The sequence below is a fragment of the Amphimedon queenslandica genome, unplaced genomic scaffold (genome assembly GCF_000090795.2).
Source record: "Amphimedon queenslandica unplaced genomic scaffold, v1.1 AMPQUscaffold_13448, whole genome shotgun sequence".
Classification (NCBI taxonomy): domain Eukaryota; kingdom Metazoa; phylum Porifera; class Demospongiae; order Haplosclerida; family Niphatidae; genus Amphimedon; species Amphimedon queenslandica.
The window spans coordinates 228,936-250,957 of NW_003546316.1; the positions used below are offsets into that span (position 1 = coordinate 228,936).

The following is a 22,022-nucleotide window of genomic DNA, read 5'->3' on the forward strand; positions in this document are numbered from 1 at the left end:
TGTGGAATTATGCATCACATTTAGTATGTTGTGAGTACTATACTTAGTACTTCTAATGCACCATAAGTAGCTAATGAGCATCTGCAACTTACTCCCACTAACCTAATTAAGTTATAGCACTGGTTATATAAGGCTGAATTTCACACAGCTAACTTTGCACCATTTTTTGGCCCGTTACAGCTGCTTTTACCTTTTTACCTTTCTCTCTAAAACTCATCTTCCAGCATGAAGGGACTCCTCATTGTTGCACTCATTTTGTTTGCAGGCAGTGCCTTGGCCCAAGGTATGCTATAGCATGCATGCATACTATTGCAGTTAGCATCGTATTCCTCCTCTAGTTGAAAAAGAAGAGACTGCACCTGTCATTGATAATACTGATACTGATACTGCAGGTATTATATGACTATAGTTTGCATGGCGTGTTTGATATTTTGCTCTCTTATAAGTTGATAATAAGGACGTACCAGAAACTAGTGAAAGTGACAGTGAGTTTACAGAAGCAGCTGAGTCTACAGAAGCAGCTGAGTCTACTGCAGAAGGTGAATTGCATGCAAAAAGGCATAATATATGACTATTATGCATGTTTTTTCTCTTATTCTTTTAGAGTTAGATAAACTCCTCAAAGAAAGTATGTTTGCATGCAAATCATTTATACATGTATATTACTGACTGCATGTTTATCCAACTCCAGGCACAATAACCAACACCATCAATGGACAAGGAATCAGCATTGGTTTAACCAATGGCAATGACATTGTCATTAGGCTTGGAGGTGGAAGAGGTATAGGTGGCCGTGGAGGAAGTGGTACTACCTATACAAGATGGGGAAGGACCACATGTCCTAGGGGAGCTGGAACTGTAAAAGTCTACGATGGATATGCTAGTGCTGGCTGGTATAGCCATAAGGGTAATGGTGCCAACTACCTTTGCATGCCTAAAGATCCACAATACCTCAGCTCACAAAATGTACCTGCTGCTTCATGGCTTTATGGAGCAGAGTACGAGTCAGGCAACAGGATATTTGGTTATACCACACAGGACTTCAATGTTCCATGTGCCGTCTGTCACTCTCCTAGATCAGCTAAGATAATGCTTCCTGGTAAATACAACTGCCCTCGATCTTGGACCAGAGAATACTACGGATATGTCATGACCAGTTACTATGGTCACACTCAGACCATTGACTATTCATGCGTTGATTACACCCCAGAAAGAATATCTGGAACCCAAAAGAATACTAATGGAGCTCTGTTTTATTTCACCACTGTTGGCTGCCGTACTGGTCTACCTTGTAGGCCATACATTCAAAATAGAGCTGTTACCTGTGCAATCTGCACAAAATAAACTTTCTGCTACAATGGACTCGTTATAATGGACTCTAAACCTCTCAATATTGTAGTGACTAGTTCTTTATCGTATTGATTGTGTTGTGTTAGATCAATAGTTTTGTTTCTTTTCCCTTTCATTTCAATAATAAAATCACATCATTTTGTGCAATCATTTTTGCAACGGTGCATTAGGATTTTTAATTCTGATACAGAAAACTACTCAAAATCAATGATTCAAGCCTGATATCTATTTTGATACAGTCCTCACTGGCATCAATGCTGAATCATGTCTGTTACTCTGGCTGAACCAGGGTCGTACTCTAGCATGGTTGCATTATAGATGGTTATTGTGATTGTATCATTATCATACTAGGCTCATTGCTTTGCAGGCTGCCCAAAATCCATGGTATATACAGGGATGTATCAAGGCTGATCCTGATTGATATCAGTCATGATTCAAATTAAAATTCTTGACTGTGTAGGCGGAATTAAAATTAAATAAAAATCAAAGGGGTGTGTCTTGATGAAACATGGCGGTTTTGCCCCAAGATCTCTCTTTGTTTTCTATATCCTTTTTCTTTCTCCAGCTCCTCGTACTGACCAGTAGTTCGGCACTGATTATAGTTAACATATTTTAATTCTCTCTCTCTATTCCCACGTTTCATTAAATCTACAAACTCCTCCCTTTCTCCTTTGTTAATAGCTTTACTTTTATCTGAGATTCACCACATCACGTGATCCAGACCTCTCTAGAGCAGAATCCGAGAAGTCGTTTCTAGATTCCAATGACGGCACTCGGAAACCATTCCCGTTAATATCAGACCCGCCCACTGTGCAACTCTCGCTGGTCGTACCAGCTTACAACGAACAGGATAGATGTGAGGGGTGTGCCTTTTTATTTTGTAATATTAATGGGTGTGGTTTGTGTTAATTATTAATTATAGTTCCGATCATGATTAAAGAAACTTTAGAGTATCTTCACAAGAGAAAGGTATTTGATCGTTTTTCACTTTAAATGTACTTTTTGTCAATATAGCAGGAAAGACAGCGAATTCACATACGAAATTTTAGTTGTTAATGATGGAAGCAAAGATAACACATCAAAAGTAAGATAGTATTACTAATTAATTATCTTACAACATGTATTAATGGATCTACGTTACTATTGTAAACCTGTTAAAAAAATTGATTGCTACATATATTTTTGAGTGTGCATACAAAAATTGGAGTTGCTAGGCTGCTAGCAAGGGACCAATTTTTTACATTTTATGATACATATTGATGTCCTTATAGTAGGCTTATACTGTGTATAAAGTTAGACTCTTCCTATATTTCAGATTCAGATCATATGATATCAATGACAAACCTCATATTACTCTTTCAAAATGAGCAAGAGATAGCAGCTAGAAGATAGGAGGAGGAGGAGGAGGAAAAGATGGAGAAACTTTCAGGTGAGAGATTTTTTAACATTATTATTATGATTTAGATCATATGAAGCAACAAGTTCACTATGATATTGTTAAATCATCAAAATAAATCTTAAATCTTGCCTGATTTCTCTCAACCTCCTTCCTCTGTCTATGTACTTTGAATATCTAGATATTTCATTTGCCCTTCATAGTCTTCGTGATAGCTCTAATCCCAACTACACTGGCTCTTTAGACATTCTCTCAGTTATATCTCCTTGAGTGGAGCAAACTCAAGAACTAGCTATCATCACAAGCTGCATCGTAGGCTCACTCCCTCGTCTCAAATTTCTGGCACCTACTTTCATAGGAATGGGTTGCCATTTTTGAACTCGTTTATCTAAGTCTTTCTCCCACTACAAACTAGAAAAGTTTTTATGGAACTGTTTTCTTAACTCTTTCAATGTCGATCACCCATGCACCTATCACTTTTATGTCCACGCAATAAATGTTCCCACTCCCTCAAAACTCCCAATTTCTCATCATTTTAATGTACATACTGTTTTATTTTAAATGTAGTGTGGTTTAATTAAAGGGCAGCTGAAATAAATTTTTGGGATTTTTCAATAATCAAGTTACAGACTCACAGTATTTATACTACAAATGAACAACAGCTATTTCCATCAAAAACTCTTTCACTTGCAAGAAAATGCTCTCCTTTTTGTTGGCAGCCATCTTCTTCCTGTTTAAGCAACAATGCGGGGGGGGGGGGGTGCAATTTGTGATGTCATCAGATTAGGCTAGGGCTGAGCTGAGGCTATTATTCTCAAAAAATCAGTCATTATTCTATTCTGTTATTCTTGGAAACAATGTTCATTATTTCCAAAAAATTATCTATTATTCCCTATTATTCCCACCTTAAAACCATTTATTCAAAGATTTTGTCAGTTCATATAGCTAGACTGACTAGACTGAGCTAATTACAAGTTCTTCATAGTTAATTAACTATTATTATCTGTTATTACTAGTTAGTTAACTATTATTACTAGTTAGTTAACTATTATTAAGAATTTTTCATAAATATTAATTATTTTTGCTGCAAACCACTCCCATTATTCCTAAACTCCACCCACTATTCTATTTTCAAACTATTATTCTACCCAGTTAAAATTTAGACCAATTATACTTAAAATTATTCCTGAATAATAGCCTCAGCCCTAATTATGGCTGTTTCTTGCATCACTTTTATGCAGAAAAAACTTGTTGCTACAGACCATTGTAATAAAATATAAAAACAAATTTAGTATAATTTGTTTCCAAATGATTTAGTCAAGTGACTGCTACATAAAAAGAGCGCTTTGTTTGTCCTGACTACTTGTCTCTATTCCCTATTTTTAGTTAATAAAATCACATATTTGTTATGACATTATCATTTGGAAATAAATTATACTAAATTTGTTTTTATTTTTTATTACCATGCATGGCCTGTAGCTGTAGCAACAAGTTTTTTCTGCATGAAAGAGATGCAAGGAACAGCCATCAATTCATCTGATGACATCACAAATTGCACGCCCCCGCATTGGATACCAAAGTGGATACTTCTATAAACGAATGATAAATCTTATGAAAATGCAGCTGCTGGATTAGTGTAAACACCTGAAACGATAATAGCAAAAACAACCCTGATTTAGTGAAGTGGATTAGTGTAAACAGGGTCTTATGAGGGGTCCGCAACGAGACCCTCAAGTGTACCAGATTTATAATCCCGGCTAAAAAAGCTACTTGGATTTTTACCGGATTCTCTAGGATTTTTGGATTTTTGGCAGATTTCAGTGGATTTTGGATTATTTTCTTGGATTCTTGGATTATCTTGATACTCTACTGGATTTCAAGATTATTTTGGATTCCTGGATCATAATTTTTTGACTTTCCCCAAAGTGTACCTGATTTTTTTTTGTTGTGGACCCCTCTGGGTCTTAAACAGGAAGAAGATGGCTGCCAACAAAAAAGATGAAATGTAAAGTGCATTTTCTTGCAAGTGAAAGAGTTTTTGATGGAAATAAGTGCATAACTGTTGTTCATTTGTTGTATAAATACTGTGACTTGGTTATTGAAAAAATCCAAAAAATTCATTTCAGCTGCCCTTTATTGTTACTGTTACTTAGGCTCTCTGACTTGGTCATTGAGCCCTTCAGAGACACCTTTTCTAACTTTTGCTTTTTATTTGTTGACTTTGTCTTTGTAAAGTTATTATTTTTATTATTTAGTGTATCTACAAGACTATGTGTTAAGCTTCAATGATCATGGCTTGCGTGGAAAATCATTGCTTACACTTATAGAGCAAATCACAGCCAAAGTGGTTGATCATTCCAAGAAATTTAAGCTCTTGTGCTTTGATGGGTATAAGTAGTTGTTGTTTTATATTTTATGTTAAAAGTTTGTTTTATTAGGGCAATTATTGTTGAGACAAAACGAGCTGATAATCCATCGTACCCTTCTAGCTTATATTTACTGGAATCAGAAGAAGTGACTTGATTTTTAATTTTTTTATTATTGATTTTTATGTAACTCTCACACATGTAAGTCACTTTTATCAAGTTTCATTATCACTATTATTATTATTATTATTATTATTATTATTATTATTATTATTATTGCTATTATTCATGTAATGCATAATTGTGATTGAAGCTAAGAAATGAGGACAGTTCTGTTTCTGTTTGAAGTATAGTTTGTCATGTTTGATCCACTTGCAACTTGTTAGTTGACTGACTGTACTGTAGTATGTTGCTTCTAATTACATTTCTGAAAATTCTAAAACTTGCAGGTTAATGGAACACATTAGTGCATCTCGCTTCACTATGTTATGCATAAAAATTTATAGTGCTATCTCTAATGCCAGACCATTACAACATGCAATAAGATCTAATGGAGATCCACTATGTTATGCAAAAAAACAATTTAGAGCACTATCTTCTTTGATCTACTCTTGCTATTACTATGCTATGTAATTGCACAATTGGTTTTGGAACACAGTAGCTTTGAGACTTAATGCTTTATAAAAGGAGGACACAGACAATCAAAAAGAATTAGATATATATTATTACCACTTAATTGGCGATGTAATTGCATGATTGTTTTGGAACATAGTACCTTTGAGACTTAAATGATTTAAAAGGAGGGCACACACAATCAAAAGAACTTTAGGGAGTGAATGCTAAACTATACCAGATGTTATTATTATGAGTATTTATAGATGTATTTCCGTTTCATTATATGGTGCCACTTTGTCTGGCATAGCAACTTCCCTCTTGTTCCAAATACCTACAATGTATAGTCCTGAATACTTTGTTACCTTAAAGCATATGACACATGTTTGTTGCATATCTTTGCATGACTGTTAATCTTATGCAATGAGAAATTGAGTTTTACACGCATCATTCAAAAATAAGACATATGTTTATTATAACTAGTACCGTATTCCCATTGCCATGCAAAATCAGTTTGAATTTGGATTCAAATTCCTATAAAATTATGCTTGTAATTGGAATTACTCATGTGATACATTAATAATTGGTACTATTATATGAACTAATGTAGCATTGACTATTTGTGGGGGATAATATTACCTACCATCAAGCAACAGGATTGGTTATGTTATGTAAAATTATACATTGCATTTAACATGTCGTGAGTACTATACTTGGTACTTCTAATGCACCACAAGTAGCTAATGAGCATCTGCAACTTACTCCCACTAGCTTAGGTTATAGCACTGATTATATAAGGCTGACTTGCACGCAGCTAACTTTGCACCATTTTTTGGCCTACTTCAGCTGTTTTACCTTTCTCTCTAAAGCTCATCTTCCACCATGAAGGGACTCCTCATTGTTGCACTCATTTTGTTTGCAGGCAGTGCCTTTGCCCAAGGTATGCTATACCATGCATGGATACTAATGCAGCATTGTATTCCTCCTCTAGTTGAAAAAGAAGCGACTGCACCTGTCATTGATGATACTGATACTACAGGTATTGTATGACTATAGTTTGCATGGTGTGTTTGATATTTTGCTCTATAAGTTGATAATAAGGATGTACCAGAAGCTGGTGACAGTGAGTTTACAGAAGCAGCTGAGTCTACTGCAGAAGGTGATTGCATGCAAAAAAGCATAATGTACTCTTGATAATTATTATGTATGTTTTTCCTCTTATTCTTTTAGAGTTAGATAAAATCCTTAAAGAAAGTAAGTTTGCATGCACATCATTTATATATTACTGACTGCATGTTTATCCAACTCCAGGCACAATAACCAACACCATCAATGGACAAGGAATCAGCATTGGCTTAACCAATGGCAATGACATTGTCATTAGGCTTGGAGGTGGAAGAGGTATAGGTGGCCATGGCTATCGAAGTGGTACTACTTATACAAGATGGGGAAGGACCACATGTCCTAGGGGAGCCGGAACCGTAAAAGTCTATGACGGATATGTTGCTGCTGGCTGGTATACCCAGAAGGGTAATGGTGCCAACTACCTTTGTATGCCTAAAGATCCACAATACCTCAGCTCTGTGAATACACCTGCTGCTTCATGGCTCTATGGAACGGAGTATGAGACATCCAACAAGATATTTAGCGGTACCACACAGGACTTCAATGCTCCATGTGCTGTCTGTCACACTCCTAGATCAGCTAAGATAATGATTCCTGGTAAATACACCTGCCCTCAGTCTTGGACCAGAGAATACTATGGATATGTCATGACCAGTTACTATAATCATGCTCAAACCATTGACTATTCATGCGTTGATTACACCCCAGAAGGAATATCTGGCAGTCAAAAGAGTACCAATGGAGCTCTGTTTTATTTCACCACTGTTGGCTGCGGTGTTGGTCTACCTTGTGGCCCATACATTCAAAATAAAGCTGTGACCTGTGCAATCTGCACAAAATAAACTTTTTGCTACAATGGACTCGTTATGTTGGACTCTGGACCTCTCAATATTGTAGTGACTAGTTTTATATTGTATTGATTGTATTTTAGTAGATGTAGATCAATAGTTTTTTTTCCCTTTCGTAGTTTCATTTCAATGATAAAATCACATCAATTACTTGTGCAATCATTTTAGCGACAGTGCATTAAAGCATAGATATTATAGGTTACGCAGTCTATAATATCTATTGATTAAAGTTTTTTTAATTACACGTGGGCGCACATTAAAAAAAATCAAAGGGGTTAGTGGTGGGCGATACTGGCCAAAATGGATTCGATACGATACCGATCGATATCAGCTCATATCGAGAGTATCGATACAGTTTCGATACGATATTTAGACCACACCTATGGAGTCACACCCCTTATTATTGACTGTTTTCATCAATGTTTTCATGCACGTGTATCCACGTGTGTGTATTATACGTCATTAACTTATTAAAATTTTCATTATTAATATTATTTAACCATAATAAATGGGCGTGGTCAACGTATCGATCCAGATTCCTTCAAAATTTCGATACCGATACGAATCGATACCGTAAAATATCGTTTGTATCGATAAAATATCGATATATCGCCCACCACTAAAAGGGGTGTGTCTCGATAAAACATGACGGTTTTGCCCCAAGATCTCTCTTTGTTTTCTATATCCTTTTTCTTTCTCCAGCTCCTTGTACTGACCAGTAGTTCGGCACTGATCATAGTAAACATATTTTAATTCTCTCTCTCTCTCTCTCTCTCTCTCTCTATTCCCACGTTTCATTAAATCTACAAAGTCCTCCCTTTGTCCTTTGTTAATAGCTTTACTTTTATCTGAGATTCACCACATCACGTGATCCAGACCTCTCTAGAGCAGAGTCTGAGAAGTCGTTTCTGGATCCCAATGATGGCACTCGGAAACCATTCCCGTTAATATCAGACCCGCCCACTGTGCAACTCTCACTGGTCGTACCGGCTTACAACGAACAGGATAGATGTGAGGGGTGTACCTTTTTATTTGTAATATTAATGGGTGTGGTTTGTGCTAATTTTTAATTATAGTTCCGATCATGATTAAAGAAACTTTAGAGTATCTTCACAAGAGAAAGGTATTTGATTGTTTTTTTGCTTTAAATGTACTTTTAGTCAATAGCAACGAGACAGTGAATTCACATACGAAATTTTAGTTGTTAATGACGGAAGCAAAGATAACACATCAAAAGTAAGATACTAAGATGGCATCACTAATTAATTGTAACAATGGATCTATGTGTATGTTACTACTGTAAACCCATTAAATTAATTACTATCCATTAATTTTAGCTATTTTAACTATTGGCCTAATTTCATTAAAGCTAATGACTACTAATGGTTACTTTTGTTGCAAAAATCGTTGAAATTAATGGACGTTAATATGCAATGTATAAAAAATTCCATACCCACAATATAAAACGTTAATACTTAATAACATAAAGGCTGCTAAATTATTTGGGTTTACAGTATTTATAGACTGTGTCTTTCAGTAATAATATCACATTGTCTTTATAGGTAGTAATGGAGTACGTTAAGAAAGAAGGTCCTGATAGAATGAGACTGTTGGATTTCGTGAGGAACAGGGGGAAAGGAGGAGCAGTGAGAGCGGTATGGCATTAAAGATAGAGTCACATGTTAGTCACATGATTTAGGGCTGCTTGAGTGCTAGAGGAAAGAGGATATTATTTTTGGATGCAGATGGAGCTACTGATATCAAGGGACTGGATGAGTTGGAGAAGGCTATGAATTCTGTCTCATCTGATTCTGTTAGCTCTATTATTTTTGTTTACTTTTATTTATTTATAATTATTTAGACGTCTCCAGCCATTGTTGTTGGCTCAAGAGCTCATTTGGAAGATGAAGCCGTTGCCAATGTAAGTTGGAGCATGCAAGTATAGAAATTTGCAAAAGGTTTGGTTTTGGCAAATTTTTTGACTGCCAAAACCACCACCTTTTAAATTGGAGGTTACAAATTTTGGCAAATGGAGCTTAATTTGCCAACTTTATTTTAACTTTTCACCTCTCTCTCTCTCTTTAGAGGTCATTTTTTCGCAATATTTTAATGTACGGATTCCATTTCCTAGTCTTCTTTTTATGCGTCAAAGGCGTCCGTGACACACAGTGCGGTTTTAAATTACTAACACGTTCTGCCGTGGACAGGATATTCACTAATCTACACATTGAGAGATGGTAGGTGTCATTTTACTCTAACCACGCCCACATGACCACGCCCATTCACAGGGCATTTGATGTGGAGATGCTTTATATTGCTCAGTGTCTCAATATCCCAATTAAAGAAGTTGCGGTTAACTGGCAAGAGATTGAAGGTTGGTGTACATACATGTACATGTGCATGGCTTTTTATGCCCAATTATAAAAGTGTATCAATAATTATCCCAAGGCAAGTTATATATCATGATTACAAGTACCCTCGATAATCAAGAGCTTCATTTTTAGCAATAATAATATGTCCTTATAATTCTTATTTGCTATCTCATTTCGTGTCCCCACCCCATTGTCATTTTTTTCTCTTTTTCTAGGTTCTAAAATGATACCAGTTTTTAGTTGGATCCAAATGGGGCGTGACCTCCTCTTCATTAGGCTACGCTACATGTTTGGATTCTGGACAATAAAGGCTAAGACCAGCTAGATCTAGACCACGCCCACAATAGAATGATAGCAGCTGTCAGAGGTTTAACAACTTTGTTTGATCAATAATAATAATAATTTAAATTAATAATAATTATTAATTATTACATGAAATAAAGTCGTTTACAAAAAGGATGACCTGTACAGTTCTTGTTGAAAATGCACCTGTCCTGTGAAGAATATCATGACGTCAGAACATGTCACGTGACTGGCCTACCTGCCTGGGTTTTTCAAATTCTTGTTATGCTGATTTTTTCGGATTATTTGCAACTATGTAGTGATAGAGAACGACCAGTAGAAATAGAGTCACTCCTAAAACGTTTGCAAATATTGCCAGCTGGACGTCAGATATCATTGTGGAAGAATAAAGGCGGACAAAGAGATTGAGAACCAAGAAGGTGTGGCTAGAGCTATAAATAGGCGTGGTTAATTATAGCCACGCCCCCAATCTACATTTAACCCTTTGGCTGCTTTGTTTATTTTGAAAAAATGGCGGCAGTGGATCAAGACGAGTTGAGAGCAAAACTCTATTCTTCTCTACAAAAGAAAGGACTTTTAGACTCTTTAAAGGTAGGGAAGGATTTCAACTAGCATTAGTTTTTCAGTTTTCTGTAGTCACAGCTAAGAAACTCTCTAATCAGCGAGTTACAACCTCCGAGTGGGTCGGAGCCTTCTCAAAAGAGGCCATCTTCACTCCACCATCAGATAGCTAGTTATATCATTATAAACTACCTCCAGTCTAATGGATACCAGTACACACTCTCAACCTTTCTTCCCGAAGCTGGACTACGTATGGAAAAGGTGCTTAGTTTTAATTTTGTGTTACCCAGTAAATTTTGTAAAAATATTTAATTTTAGTTGTTGTCGTTTGATGATGTTTGTCAAGTATTAGGACTTACGAGTCAAATATTGGAGCCTTTGAAAGTAATAATATTATGACAATGATATAGTTGATTTATTTATTATAATTTGTAGGCTTGTGAAAATGAGCAAGATAGAAAGAGTAAGTATTAAGTGTTAAATATCTACCGTATATCGGGTATATTTCAATGCATGAAAAGTCGTGGAAATATTAAGTTCAATGATGGAATAATTCGGAAGCCTTTTATATTCCGAAAATATTTTACTTGCTATTATTTCCATCAACCACCTGGCCTGGTAAGTCAATCGAAGCATTTGCTGACTTCTCCACTTCTGAATCAACATTAGCAACACTTCTAACTGGCAAAGAAGGCTCTTTATGGCCTTCGAGTTAGACTAGAATGTAGCCATGGATAGTTATGAAGCCACATGTTCATAATAATTGCACAATACCACATATCTTCTATTCCTTTTTATCCGCATATTTTAAAATTTCATAATATTTATTTTCGCAATGGATTGCTTTTTCCGAAATTATTAATGCATTGAAATATACCCGATATACGGTATTTTGTTTTTTATTTAATCCAACTTTTCCCCCCTCTTTTTCTCTCTCTCTCTGTTGCTTATTCTTCTCTTCCCTTGTGTTCTCTGCAGGTTTATTAATACAATTACTCCATCGTCTTCCTTCTCTCTTGAAGCAAAGAAGAGACACAGTGTCCTGTGGAGTACAAACTAATGAAAGAGAAGAAGCAAAGACAGTAACTGAAAAGAAGATAGAGGAGGAGGAGGAGGAAAGAAAAGTGACTCTGGAGAAGAGGATGATTGCATTCCAGAAAAGCTGTGAAGCACGAAATAAGAAAACTATTGAACAAGAGGTATATCATTTAACTTTATATAGTACATGGCTACATGCACTCTTGTACTTATATGTACATGTACATGTACATATACGAATGAACTCTTGTTGATGGACACATTTACATATGTAATAGCTAATAACCTCATTATGGTGCATGTTTAATTACTGTTCTTCATGTGTCTCTAAATGAATGTTAAATTTCATATTTCGTTTTGTTTGTTACAGTTGAGTAGGTTTAGGGAGAAAGAGTTGTCTGTGATGAGGTTGGAAGAAAGGAACAAATATTTAAAAGAGCTTGCACAAGCAAAGGAACAAGTAAGAGAATTCCTTTTCAAAGACATCATTACAGATGCATGTATCAGAAAATGTAATAAAAATTGGGCGTGATTTCCAAGCCATTTTTTGGAAAAAAGCATGGGCTATAGTACAGGGATTTTTCCAGAAATTGGCCGATTTATAAAAATGGCCATAACTTGAAAAATTGAAGTCGGAATCAGCTCAAACTTTCTACATAGTATAAGGACATCATTATGTATTAGAAAATGTAATAAAAATTGGGCATGATTTCCGAGCCATTTTTTGGAAAAAAGCATGAGCTATAGTACAGGGATTTTTCCAGAAATTGGCCGATTTATAAAAATGGCCATAACTTGAAAAATTGAAGTCGGAATAGGCTCAAACTTTCTACATAGTATAAGGACATCATTATGTATTAGAAAATGTAATAAAAATTGGCAGTGATTTTGGAGCCATTTTTTGGAAAAAAGCATGGGCTATAGTACAGGGATTTTTTCAGAAATTGGCCGATTTATAAAAATGGCCATAACTTGAAAAATTGAAGTTGGAATTGGCTCAAACTTTCTACATAGCATAAGGACATCATTATGTATTAGAAAATGTAATAAAAATTGGGGGTCATTTCGGAGCCATTTTTTGGAAAAAAGCATGGGCTATAGTATATAGTACAGGGATTTTTTCAGAAATTGGCCGATTTATAAAAATGGCCATAACTTGAAAGATTGAAATTGGAATTGGCTCAAACTTTCTACATAGCATAAGGACATCATTATGTATTAGAAAATGTAATAAAAATTGGGGGTCATTTCGGAGCCATTTTTTGGAAAAAAGCATGGGCTATAGTACAGGGATTTTTTCAGAAATTGGCCGATTTTTAAAAATGGCCATAACTCTCAAGTTTGAAGTCAGAGTCAGTTCAAACTTTTTATATAGCATAAGGACATCAATATGCATCAGAATAGGTATAATTTATTAATTAAAAAATATGGGACGTCTAGAAATTTTACATGATAATAATGCATTGATACAGTATATTCTATTAATTTGTCTTTATTACATGTGTATGTCACAGTTGGAGTTAAAGTATCGTGAAAGACTAACATCATCAACAAGAACTGTTGAGGAGGAGAGAGAAAGACTGAGAAGGAGAGAGACAGACATAGAACAGGGACTCTACAATCAGAGGCAGACATTACTCATTGAAATGGAGAGCCTCAAACTGAGAGAAAATGAACTAACTAGACAATCTGAACTAGATAGAAGGCAAGATACACATACATGTAATTATATTTTGTACTCTCATATGTGTCTTAATTTTCAAGGTGTATTAAATTTTGTTATTTTCGTGCTCACCTTAAATCCACAAAATTTAAACCACCTCTAATGCCATTCTATTGTATTTAGACTATGGCCAGAACATGAAAATTAGCTCACACAAATATTAACTTTTGAGCACATTTTTACATGAAATTTTAAGCACTCGAAAATTTGAACGTACACGTAGTTACATTTAGTGTTGTTACAGGGCAGCTAGTTTAGAGAAAGACAAGAGCACTTCATTACAGCAACTCTTGAATGAGAAAGAAGAAATGCTAAACTCTTTAAAGAAGCAGTACGAAAAGATGGCCGAAGCAAGAGTAGAGAGGTGAGAGAAAGAGTGGGGAGGCCTTTGACTTAGATTTTTATTTTATTTTATTTTTTACTATCTTTAAGACTAAAAGTTGAACTCGAGACAAAATTTTTACAAGAAGGCAAGAAAGCAGCAGAAATGAAGGCCCAGTTTGAAAGTATAACATATATTATGACTTAATTGGTTCGAATTTCATCCGTCCTCTTTCCATAGCCCAACAGTCACTGATAGATGAACTCAGTACAAAGTACGAGAGTGTAACTGCTGAACTGGACCACGAGAGAGAAACTGCTAAACAACTGCAGGAGGAGCTTCAGTTGTCAAACGAGAAAACGAATAGCCTTTTTATTGAAAACACTCAACTGAACGAGAGACTTAAGCTTGTTAGTACATGATAATTTTGTCAATTCTTTTGAGAGCTTAATTCTCTATTGTAAAAGGTCGATAGCTCTTCTCTGAGGGAGAGATTGAGAGAGAGCGAAAAGAAGTTACAGGAACTGAGACAGCAAACTGACCAAGAGAGAACTGAATTGAAAAGAATAATATCAGGTAAGTTTTTATATATATATATATGGAGATGTTTTGAAGCAAATTTTTGAATTCATTATTATTAATATTTATTATTATTATTATTATTATCATTATTATTATTATTATTATTATTATTATTATTATTATTATTATTATTATTATTATTCAGATCAGGAGATAGCTGTCAATGATGCTAAGAACAAGTTGAGCAAAAGTGTAAAGCAACAGAAAGAAAATCAACGAAAATCGCAAGAAAAATTTAAAGAAATGCAAGCAGAGCTGACCTCCCTGACTCAAGCTAATAAGATATTAAAAGATGAAATTGCAAAGAAAGTAAATAATTTTAATTTTTGCTCATCTTCCTCTCTCTCTAGATGGATGCCATATTTAAACTCCATGATCAGTTAACTTGTATCAGTGTTGAGTATCGCTCAGCTCAGTCTCAGATCAAAGACTTGAAACAACACATTGATGGTCTCCACGATGGTAAGTGAATTAGAACCTGCTCTGCCTGTCATCCTCCTATTGTGTTTATAGTCCTAACATCAAGTGGGACCAGAAACAGGACTAAGAAAAAGTAAGACTGGGACAGCAGTTTTTTAAAGCTGGTTTTTCATTCGACAAAACAATCAAAATTGCATGAGCATTGATGCAAAAATGCTTCGAAGTTGACGCAAAATTAGCCAAAGTTTAATTTTGTGTTCATTTGCGTTGTGCTTTATGGCGAGTGTAAACCAGGCTTAAGCCATAACACAAGCTCATACATGTACATGTATATTTTTCTTTTTCTCTTTTTATTAGGCATAGTCCAAGGAGGAAGCTGACCACCAGACAGACGTCTCTCTCGACCCCGCCCACAGAGATGATGAGCCCCGCCCCTTCAATTGATATCAGTCTATTTGGAGCACCTACTAATAATAACAATGACAATGATATTAATGACTTCTCAATCACTCCTAATACTAACAATGATATAAGTTTCTCTGATTCATCTGCAATGATACTCGCCGAGGCTAGAGCTACATTCGCTAGAATGGAGAAAGAATCAGAAGTAAGAGAGAAATAGAGAGAGAGATGTAGTACAATCTTAATGGACAGTACTTAGTGTATCAATTACATTCCTTACTATTTAAAATAACCTCCACATAAAGGACACCTCTGTATAACAGGCAAACTTCTTGCCCCAATGTGTCCGTTATTTATTATTCATTTTATTATTTTAGGAGCTAGCAAGATACTATTCCGATTATTCTGCTCCCCCTCCGCCTTCCCTCCCTCATTCTTCATTATTATCATATTATCCTCCAGTTACAACAATGATGTCTACCACTAATGACAATTTACCTTATTTATCTACTCAAATTCCTTCGCTGCCAACTCCCTCTGTGACATCATCGACCACACCCTTTATATCCAATCCTATTACATCACTGACCACGCCTCCTTTACCTACACCATTGACCACGCCCAGAACCACAGCTTCATTAGTGACTTTAGTCTCGTCAGTGACCACACCCATTACAACTTCATCAACTCCACCCACTTCTACTGTATCAGCTCCTGTTGGTATAGCCACACCTCCTTCTCAAAAACCCATTAATCTCAGTAGTCACTGGACACCGAAAAAACCCCAACCTACCGAGAATGAAAAAGCAAGCATTATCCCAACAACCACTGTGAATAATCTCTTATTGGGTGGGGCAACATGTGTTGTACCGTCATCAGTGGATTTTTCTTTTGATCCTATGATAACGCCAACCAGTCAAAATAATGTAACACTATCATTAAGAAATGGAGCTCTCTGTACTACTAATACCATTGATAATTCAGGGAGGCTCCTTCTACATCCTGTATCAGATAACACCACTAATACACTTACTACAGCACATTCTAATAATGCAACTACTTCAGCTATTGGCCCTAGTCATGTTATGGTGAATGGAACTGGTGCAGGCTCAACAATATCCAATAACTGTACTAGTACTACAGGCACTACTGCCGCACCATTGTGTACATGTACATGTACATGTTCAACCATTACAGATAGTAAAGGGATATATACCACTGCATGCTCCACTAGTATTGGTACTGTTACAGTACAAGCAGGCTCTGTTAGTTGTAACAGTACTATTACTAGATCGGTAGCAACAACTGCAGTGGTTGATAACAAGCAGTATGAGAGATGGTCGATTGAGAGAGAGAAGAAGCTTAAAGCTCAGAGAGAGGAAGAGGAGAGAGAAAGGATCAAGATACAACAAGAGCTATTAGCACTCCAGCAAGAGGAAGAGAGAGGGAGAGAAGGGAAACCAGAGCCCCCTCAAACTAAAATAGAAGAGAGTAAAGATGCATCAAAAGGGAATCCTAGTGAAACTGATGATGATGATAAAAGTGAAGTTAAATGGACAATGGCACAATACATGTCATCAGTTAAGGATCATTCCAATAGTAACCATTACCAGACAAGAATCCATCAAGTAAGTGGAAGAGTATGGAATTTTAATGATCCAATTAATATCAGTCGCCTTTATTCTTTATTTACTGCAATTGTGTGTGTTCAGTATACACCCAGACCAGCCTAATTCATTAGGCTGGGCCACTGCCCAATATTTCTGGTCTGATTATACACTCTTTATGGTGTCTGTAATGTATTTATGTGTACAGTCTGCACTTTAAGGCATCTCGTGGGTTTACCCCTCTTCTTCTCTCTCTTTAGAATGAAGATGAAGTTTTAGATCTTTTATCTGCCCCAACTGAAAGGTAGTATACAGATTTGTAGCATCATAACCTTATTCTCTCATTCCTTTTTAGTGATGAGGGATCTGACCCATTTGCTAACTGGTAGATGCATATATATAATATTTATCTTTATGTAACATGTATGTATGCACATTTATATCTAATAAAACATTTTTATACAAAAGAGAGAGAGAGAGAGAAAGGCAGAAGTCAAATAAATATGTATTTAATGAGGCCTATATTGTATAGAAAAAGACTGTCTTTTAATCAGAGAACTTGTTATTTACAAAACTACAAGACACATAATAATAATAATAATAATGATTAAAAAGGTTTGTTTGTTCCTGTGTAACACTCTAAAAGCATTCATCAAGCCAACTGTCATCTTGTTTCTCTTGTGGGGACTGTTTCTTGCCCCTCCCTCCACCAGACTCTGTTCCCCTTGGACTCTTCACAACTTTACCCCCGGCACGTGGGGACATCCCTTTAGTTGACTGGGCAACAGGTAAGATACGCCTCCTCTGTGGCTGTTGCCCTGACAACGAAGCACCTCCTCCTTGAGACGGATTCAAAGGTCTCGCTATTTTGATACCGGGGGATAGTCCCTTCGCTCCCCTTCCTCTCGGAGAAATACCCGATTGACCTGTGGGCGTGGTTTGAGCACTCATTCTGGGGGTATGACTAGTGGGTGTGGTTTGAGCATTCATTCTGGGGGTGTGACCAGTAGGTGTGGTTTGAGCACTGCTTCCCCTAGGAGTGTGACCAGTAGGTGTGGTCTGAGCAGTTGCTACTCTAGGAGTACTAGTTGGTGTATTCTCTTCATTAGCACTAGGCTGGCTTCTCCTAGGTGATGGTGGGCGGAGTCTAGGAGTGACCGGTTTGACGGGTGAGGTATAAGGAGAGGTCCCTCCCCCTCCTCCGTCTGCCTGTCTCTGCTGCCTCAGAGGAGACGGGAGTCCCTGTCTAGAAACAGGCGATCGGAACTGACCCCGCCCACCAATGGATGGGTGCGGCATCTGAGGCATTTGCCTCAACTGAGCTTGATGAGTTGAATACCGAGATTGTCTCGTTTGTTCCGGTGATCCTCTAGGACTAGTCGGTGACTGAGTCCGAGTCCTCTTACCCTCGTCGCCGGAGGACGGAGAAGGGTTCCTATTCGTTGGAGTCCATTTTATCTTAAGATTCTCTCCGGGGTCTATTGGTGACATTGTCCTATCGCTAGCTGAGCTGTCCCTCCCTCCATCGTTATCCGGTCGCCTCGAGTACACCTTCGGCTTATCTTTAGTAAAAGTTCCACTACGTTTCACAGTAGCTCCTCCCTTTTTCTCATCTTCCTCCTCCTCCCCCTCCTCCTCTCCCTTCTCTTCTCCCCTATCTCCCTCTTCTTTCTCTGTTCCTCCAATGGCCGTGTACGTTCCTTTCCTCTTAATCTTACGATGCTGCACCTCTCTCTCCTCCTCCCCCTCCTCCTCTCTCTTCTTTTCTCCCCTATCTCCCTCTTCTTTCTCTGTTCCTCCGATGGCCGTGTACGTTCCTTTCCTCTCAATCTTACGATGCTGCATCTCTCTCTCCTCCTCTCCCTCCTCGTCCTCAAGAGTATAAGTCCCTTTCCTCCGAGGTGGTTCTTGGGTTGGAGTGCTCTCTCTAGTAACGTTTATCGGTCTTGACTCTTCACTAGCATCAGGTACTTGCTTCACTGCCCACTTCCTCTGAGGAACCTCCTCTTCCTCCTCCTCTTTCCCCTCGTCCTCATTATGATCAACCACTTGCTTGACCTTCCATTTTCTTTGCAGATTAGGTATGACCTCGTCTTGCTCTCTCTCGTCTTCATTCGGGCCGGGATCAATAACTTGCTTGACCTTCCATTTTCTTTGTAGATTAGGTATGACCTCATCTTGCTCTCTCTCTTCTTCATTCGGGCTGGGATCAACAACCTGCTTTACCTTCCATTTCCTCTCTTCTTGTGGACTGGACTCGCTCGCCTCGTCCCCTCCTACTTCACTATCAGGGACTTGCTTCACTTTCCACTTATTAGTTGGAGGTGGCGTACCACGAACTTGCTTTACCTTCCACCTCCTTGGCTCCTCCTCCTCCTCTTCCTCTCCGTCGCTTGTCACTGCAGCCTTTGAAGGATCCCATCTTTTTACTTTTAAAGAGCTGGAATCATTATCTCTATCACTTCCAGCGGCTCCGATACCACGAGGAGCCTGTGCTGGCACTACTGGTCTTACGGGAACATTACGAGCTTTCTTGGTAAATGTGTCCGACTTGCGAACGGTTGGTACAGGTGAACGGGACGGAGAGGGACCTCCCCTCTCAGAAGAGCTGTCCTCAGACTCGCTTAGTGAATTCCTCCTTCTCCTCACTTCATTCAAATACTCTAAAAAGTAGAGAAAAGGACTTATGTATTACATACCATCATTAATGGTCACATGACAAGAATATTATAAATTATATTATATCATAGTTCTGTCTATGGTGGTCGGGCAACCACCTCAACAAATAAACCAACCAGTTCATCACTTAGACCAACCATGCAATGAATACTAATAACCATACTTAATATTCTAAAGTACTGATTAGGCCACTCACTCTGTGCTGTTTTATTAGATGGAGAAGCTCGTCCGCCTTTTGACAGTTCTACATGAAAGAGAAATGATAATAGGAGGGAGTTGTTGATAGGTTGTAAGTAAAAGGTGATTATTTAACTTTAAAGGGACGACAAGAAAAGCTATTTTATAGAAGAATAATTAAAAGATGTTATCGCTGACTATAACGGTTGTCAAAAATAAGCAAAAACAACGTCATGTGTCACAACTTGTACTGAAAAAGACTAAAATGGTCAAAATAACATGATTTGCAGCTAGTTCACACACAAACACAAACAAGCATAATAGAATGCTTGCTGCTCACACTTGTCAAATTATCAATATATATATATTTTATTAAAAAAGACACACCCAGAGGTTTTAGTCAAAAATGACTAAAAGAGAATTCTCTATTTTTACAATTTTATCTGATCCATATACAGTACATATTTTTACATCAAAAATGGTTAGGGGAGATTTCTAATTTTCTGATATAGAAAGTTCGAGCTGACTCAAATCAAAATTTGAGCATTTGACTTATAAGTTTTAAAACTAACTTAGCAGTGCGGGGTAATCCCTGAACATGTCCACATTATTACATCATCTATCATTAATGAATGGCTTTTGGCCATAGGTACATACATAATAGTGTTATAAATATTTTGAGCTTATTAAATTGCAATAAATGAGACAAAACACAAGGAGCATTGGGTCAAAACACTAGTAAACACTAACACCTAGTTAAGGATGTGATGTGGTGCATTTAACTCAATTTCAAAAGATAAGACTTTCCAACTGGCATTCACAACAAAAAAACAATAAATAAATAAATAAATAAATAAATAATATAATAAATTAAGTAAAGTGGGTTGATTTAAAGCCATATAGGCAGTGCATGGAAGACCTAAGGTGAAGCTAAGTTTGCAATTGATAATAATAAAAATTGATTAATAAATAATAATGAATAAATAAGCCAACGATTACAGCCCATCCCATGCACTACTATAATAAAGATGTGGATACTTATTTTAGTTATAAACTGGACAAGGAATGTGACTTACCAAAAGAAATATTTATGAATAAATAATTTATTCAATTATTAAATAAATAAATGATAACAATAGACTAACTTGATGAAGACATTTTTGGCACTACTTCTGTTTCGCTCATGGCAAAAGCGAGTGAGGTCTTGATGTCTTGAAAGGATTGCTCCCTGTATGACGCTCTCTGTCTCATCTTCCCTTCTGAGAGCCATTGTGACGGACTTATCTTCTTATGCTCTTTTGTGGGTGGGCGAAGTGGTGACACGTATAACCTAATAGTGACAGCCATGAATAATACAGCAGATATTTTAGATTTTTTTGTTTTGTTTAAGAGCCCACGGTCAAGTATAAAGAAAACATCATGAAATGTTGAGTAAATGTAAATTGCTTCAAAGTCCATTAAAGGTAAGCGTAAATGTATTACATTTTATACTTTTTAGAGCATATTATTAAAACCACACCCACGTGACCCAACACAAGAGTAATTATCATTATTATTGTTATTATTTTCATTACCACATGTCGTCTTCCGTTTCTTTGTCACTAATCATTTCTAGAATGTCATCATTGTCTTCGAGGCTGATGGGCGTAGTGACCCGGACGTTCCCATTAAGAAGAGACGAGGAACTACTATCATCATCATCTCCTCTACTGTTGGACATTTGATTCATAAGTTCTTCTTTCTCCAGCTTTAATTTCTTTACCATATCCTCCAGCACTTTCATCCTCGTAGATTCCTCTTCTCCTCCCCCTCCATCTGCCCCGTCTTCGACCATTAGGGCGGCAGGAGGATCTAGACCAGAAGGAGAAGTCGCCATGATTAGGTGATTATTTTTAGTTATTAATTTAATGTTATAGATAGGCGTGGCCGGTACTAGTGAGCCCACGTGTATACACGTGGGCAATGTAGGAAAGGAAAAATTCCATTTGCTAAGCTTTGATATATTACAGCAAAGAGATTAGATAGGGACTTTCAAAGAAGTCATAGTTTTAGTTGCAGTGATTACAGTAGTAGCTCTATAGTAGTAGCTCTACGAGTGTAGTGAAGACGTTCAAGTTTCATCGTATACCCCATAACGAG

The 22,022-nt window shown here is 37.0% G+C and overlaps 4 protein-coding genes across 6 annotated transcripts; 3 read left to right on the top strand and 1 right to left on the bottom strand.

Moving 5' to 3' along the window:
* The first annotated feature begins 119 nt into the window (after window positions 1–119).
* LOC109581293 (short-chain collagen C4-like) lies at window positions 120–7,847 on the top strand. 2 transcript variants are annotated; one of them, XM_019995292.1, is made up of 5 exons: window positions 120–283; window positions 339–392; window positions 447–539; window positions 6,955–6,978; window positions 7,036–7,847. In XM_019995292.1, the coding sequence occupies exons 1-5, from the start codon at window positions 226–228 to the stop codon at window positions 7,689–7,691; spliced, it is 885 nt and encodes a 294-aa protein (XP_019850851.1). In that variant the 5' UTR covers window positions 120–225; the 3' UTR covers window positions 7,692–7,847. The 2 variants fall into 2 exon arrangements, with proteins under 2 accessions (XP_019850851.1, XP_019850852.1); XM_019995293.1 differs by lacking the exons at window positions 6,955–6,978; window positions 7,036–7,847 and adding exons at window positions 605–628; window positions 692–1,529 and having other exon boundaries at window positions 121–283.
* Window positions 1,839–10,554, top strand: LOC100633549 (dolichyl-phosphate beta-glucosyltransferase-like). Of its 2 annotated transcripts, none has more exons than XM_019995291.1 (10): window positions 1,839–1,951; window positions 8,534–8,708; window positions 8,774–8,820; window positions 8,865–8,933; window positions 9,260–9,352; window positions 9,397–9,510; window positions 9,559–9,618; window positions 9,783–9,934; window positions 9,986–10,071; window positions 10,285–10,554. In XM_019995291.1, the coding sequence occupies exons 1-10, from the start codon at window positions 1,859–1,861 to the stop codon at window positions 10,392–10,394; spliced, it is 999 nt and encodes a 332-aa protein (XP_019850850.1). In that variant the 5' UTR covers window positions 1,839–1,858; the 3' UTR covers window positions 10,395–10,554. The 2 variants fall into 2 exon arrangements, with proteins under 2 accessions (XP_019850850.1, XP_003385844.1); XM_003385796.3 differs by lacking the exon at window positions 1,839–1,951 and adding an exon at window positions 8,323–8,435.
* Window positions 10,555–10,853: 299 nt separating this feature from the next.
* LOC105312404 (oral-facial-digital syndrome 1 protein homolog) lies at window positions 10,854–17,585 on the top strand. The gene is made up of 18 exons (XM_011405024.2): window positions 10,854–10,963; window positions 11,009–11,194; window positions 11,252–11,317; window positions 11,369–11,396; window positions 11,912–12,132; window positions 12,342–12,431; window positions 13,486–13,676; window positions 13,939–14,058; window positions 14,127–14,200; window positions 14,257–14,426; window positions 14,484–14,592; window positions 14,744–14,907; window positions 14,949–15,060; window positions 15,112–15,151; window positions 15,376–15,625; window positions 15,798–17,048; window positions 17,288–17,331; window positions 17,383–17,585. Exons 1-18 carry the CDS (start codon window positions 10,883–10,885, stop codon window positions 17,414–17,416), a joined length of 3,231 nt encoding a protein of 1,076 aa, XP_011403326.1. The 5' UTR covers window positions 10,854–10,882; the 3' UTR covers window positions 17,417–17,585.
* On the bottom strand, window positions 17,552–21,808 carry LOC105312405 (serine/arginine repetitive matrix protein 1-like). Its single transcript, XM_019995290.1, has 4 exons — window positions 21,458–21,808; window positions 21,029–21,213; window positions 19,903–19,950; window positions 17,552–19,690 (listed from the first exon to the last, which is right to left on the bottom strand). Exons 1-4 carry the CDS (start codon window positions 21,757–21,759, stop codon window positions 17,667–17,669), a joined length of 2,559 nt encoding a protein of 852 aa, XP_019850849.1. The 5' UTR covers window positions 21,760–21,808; the 3' UTR covers window positions 17,552–17,666.
* Window positions 21,809–22,022: the final 214 nt, after the last annotated feature.

Coding starts and splice junctions, on each gene's coding strand:
- LOC109581293 (XM_019995292.1), top strand. CDS start 226: ATGAAGGGACTCCTCATTGTTGCACTCATTTTGTTTGCAGGCAGTGCC. Junction 284..338: donor AGGCAGTGCCTTGGCCCAAG/GTATGCTATAGC, acceptor TTCCTCCTCTAG/TTGAAAAAGAAGAGACTGCA. Junction 393..446: donor TACTGATACTGATACTGCAG/GTATTATATGAC, acceptor CTCTCTTATAAG/TTGATAATAAGGACGTACCA.
- LOC100633549 (XM_019995291.1), top strand. CDS start 1,859: ATGGCGGTTTTGCCCCAAGATCTCTCTTTGTTTTCTATATCCTTTTTC. Junction 1,952..8,533: donor GTAGTTCGGCACTGATTATA/GTTAACATATTT, acceptor CTTTGTTAATAG/CTTTACTTTTATCTGAGATT. Junction 8,934..9,259: donor GCAAAGATAACACATCAAAA/GTAAGATACTAA, acceptor TTGTCTTTATAG/GTAGTAATGGAGTACGTTAA.
- LOC105312404 (XM_011405024.2), top strand. CDS start 10,883: ATGGCGGCAGTGGATCAAGACGAGTTGAGAGCAAAACTCTATTCTTCT. Junction 15,061..15,111: donor CATTGATGGTCTCCACGATG/GTAAGTGAATTA, acceptor TTGTGTTTATAG/TCCTAACATCAAGTGGGACC. Junction 17,332..17,382: donor TTATCTGCCCCAACTGAAAG/GTAGTATACAGA, acceptor ATTCCTTTTTAG/TGATGAGGGATCTGACCCAT.
- LOC105312405 (XM_019995290.1), bottom strand. CDS start 21,759: ATGGCGACTTCTCCTTCTGGTCTAGATCCTCCTGCCGCCCTAATGGTC. Junction 19,951..21,028: donor GCCAAAAATGTCTTCATCAA/GTTAGTCTATTG, acceptor TCTTTCATGTAG/AACTGTCAAAAGGCGGACGA. Junction 19,691..19,902: donor ATCTAATAAAACAGCACAGA/GTGAGTGGCCTA, acceptor TCTACTTTTTAG/AGTATTTGAATGAAGTGAGG.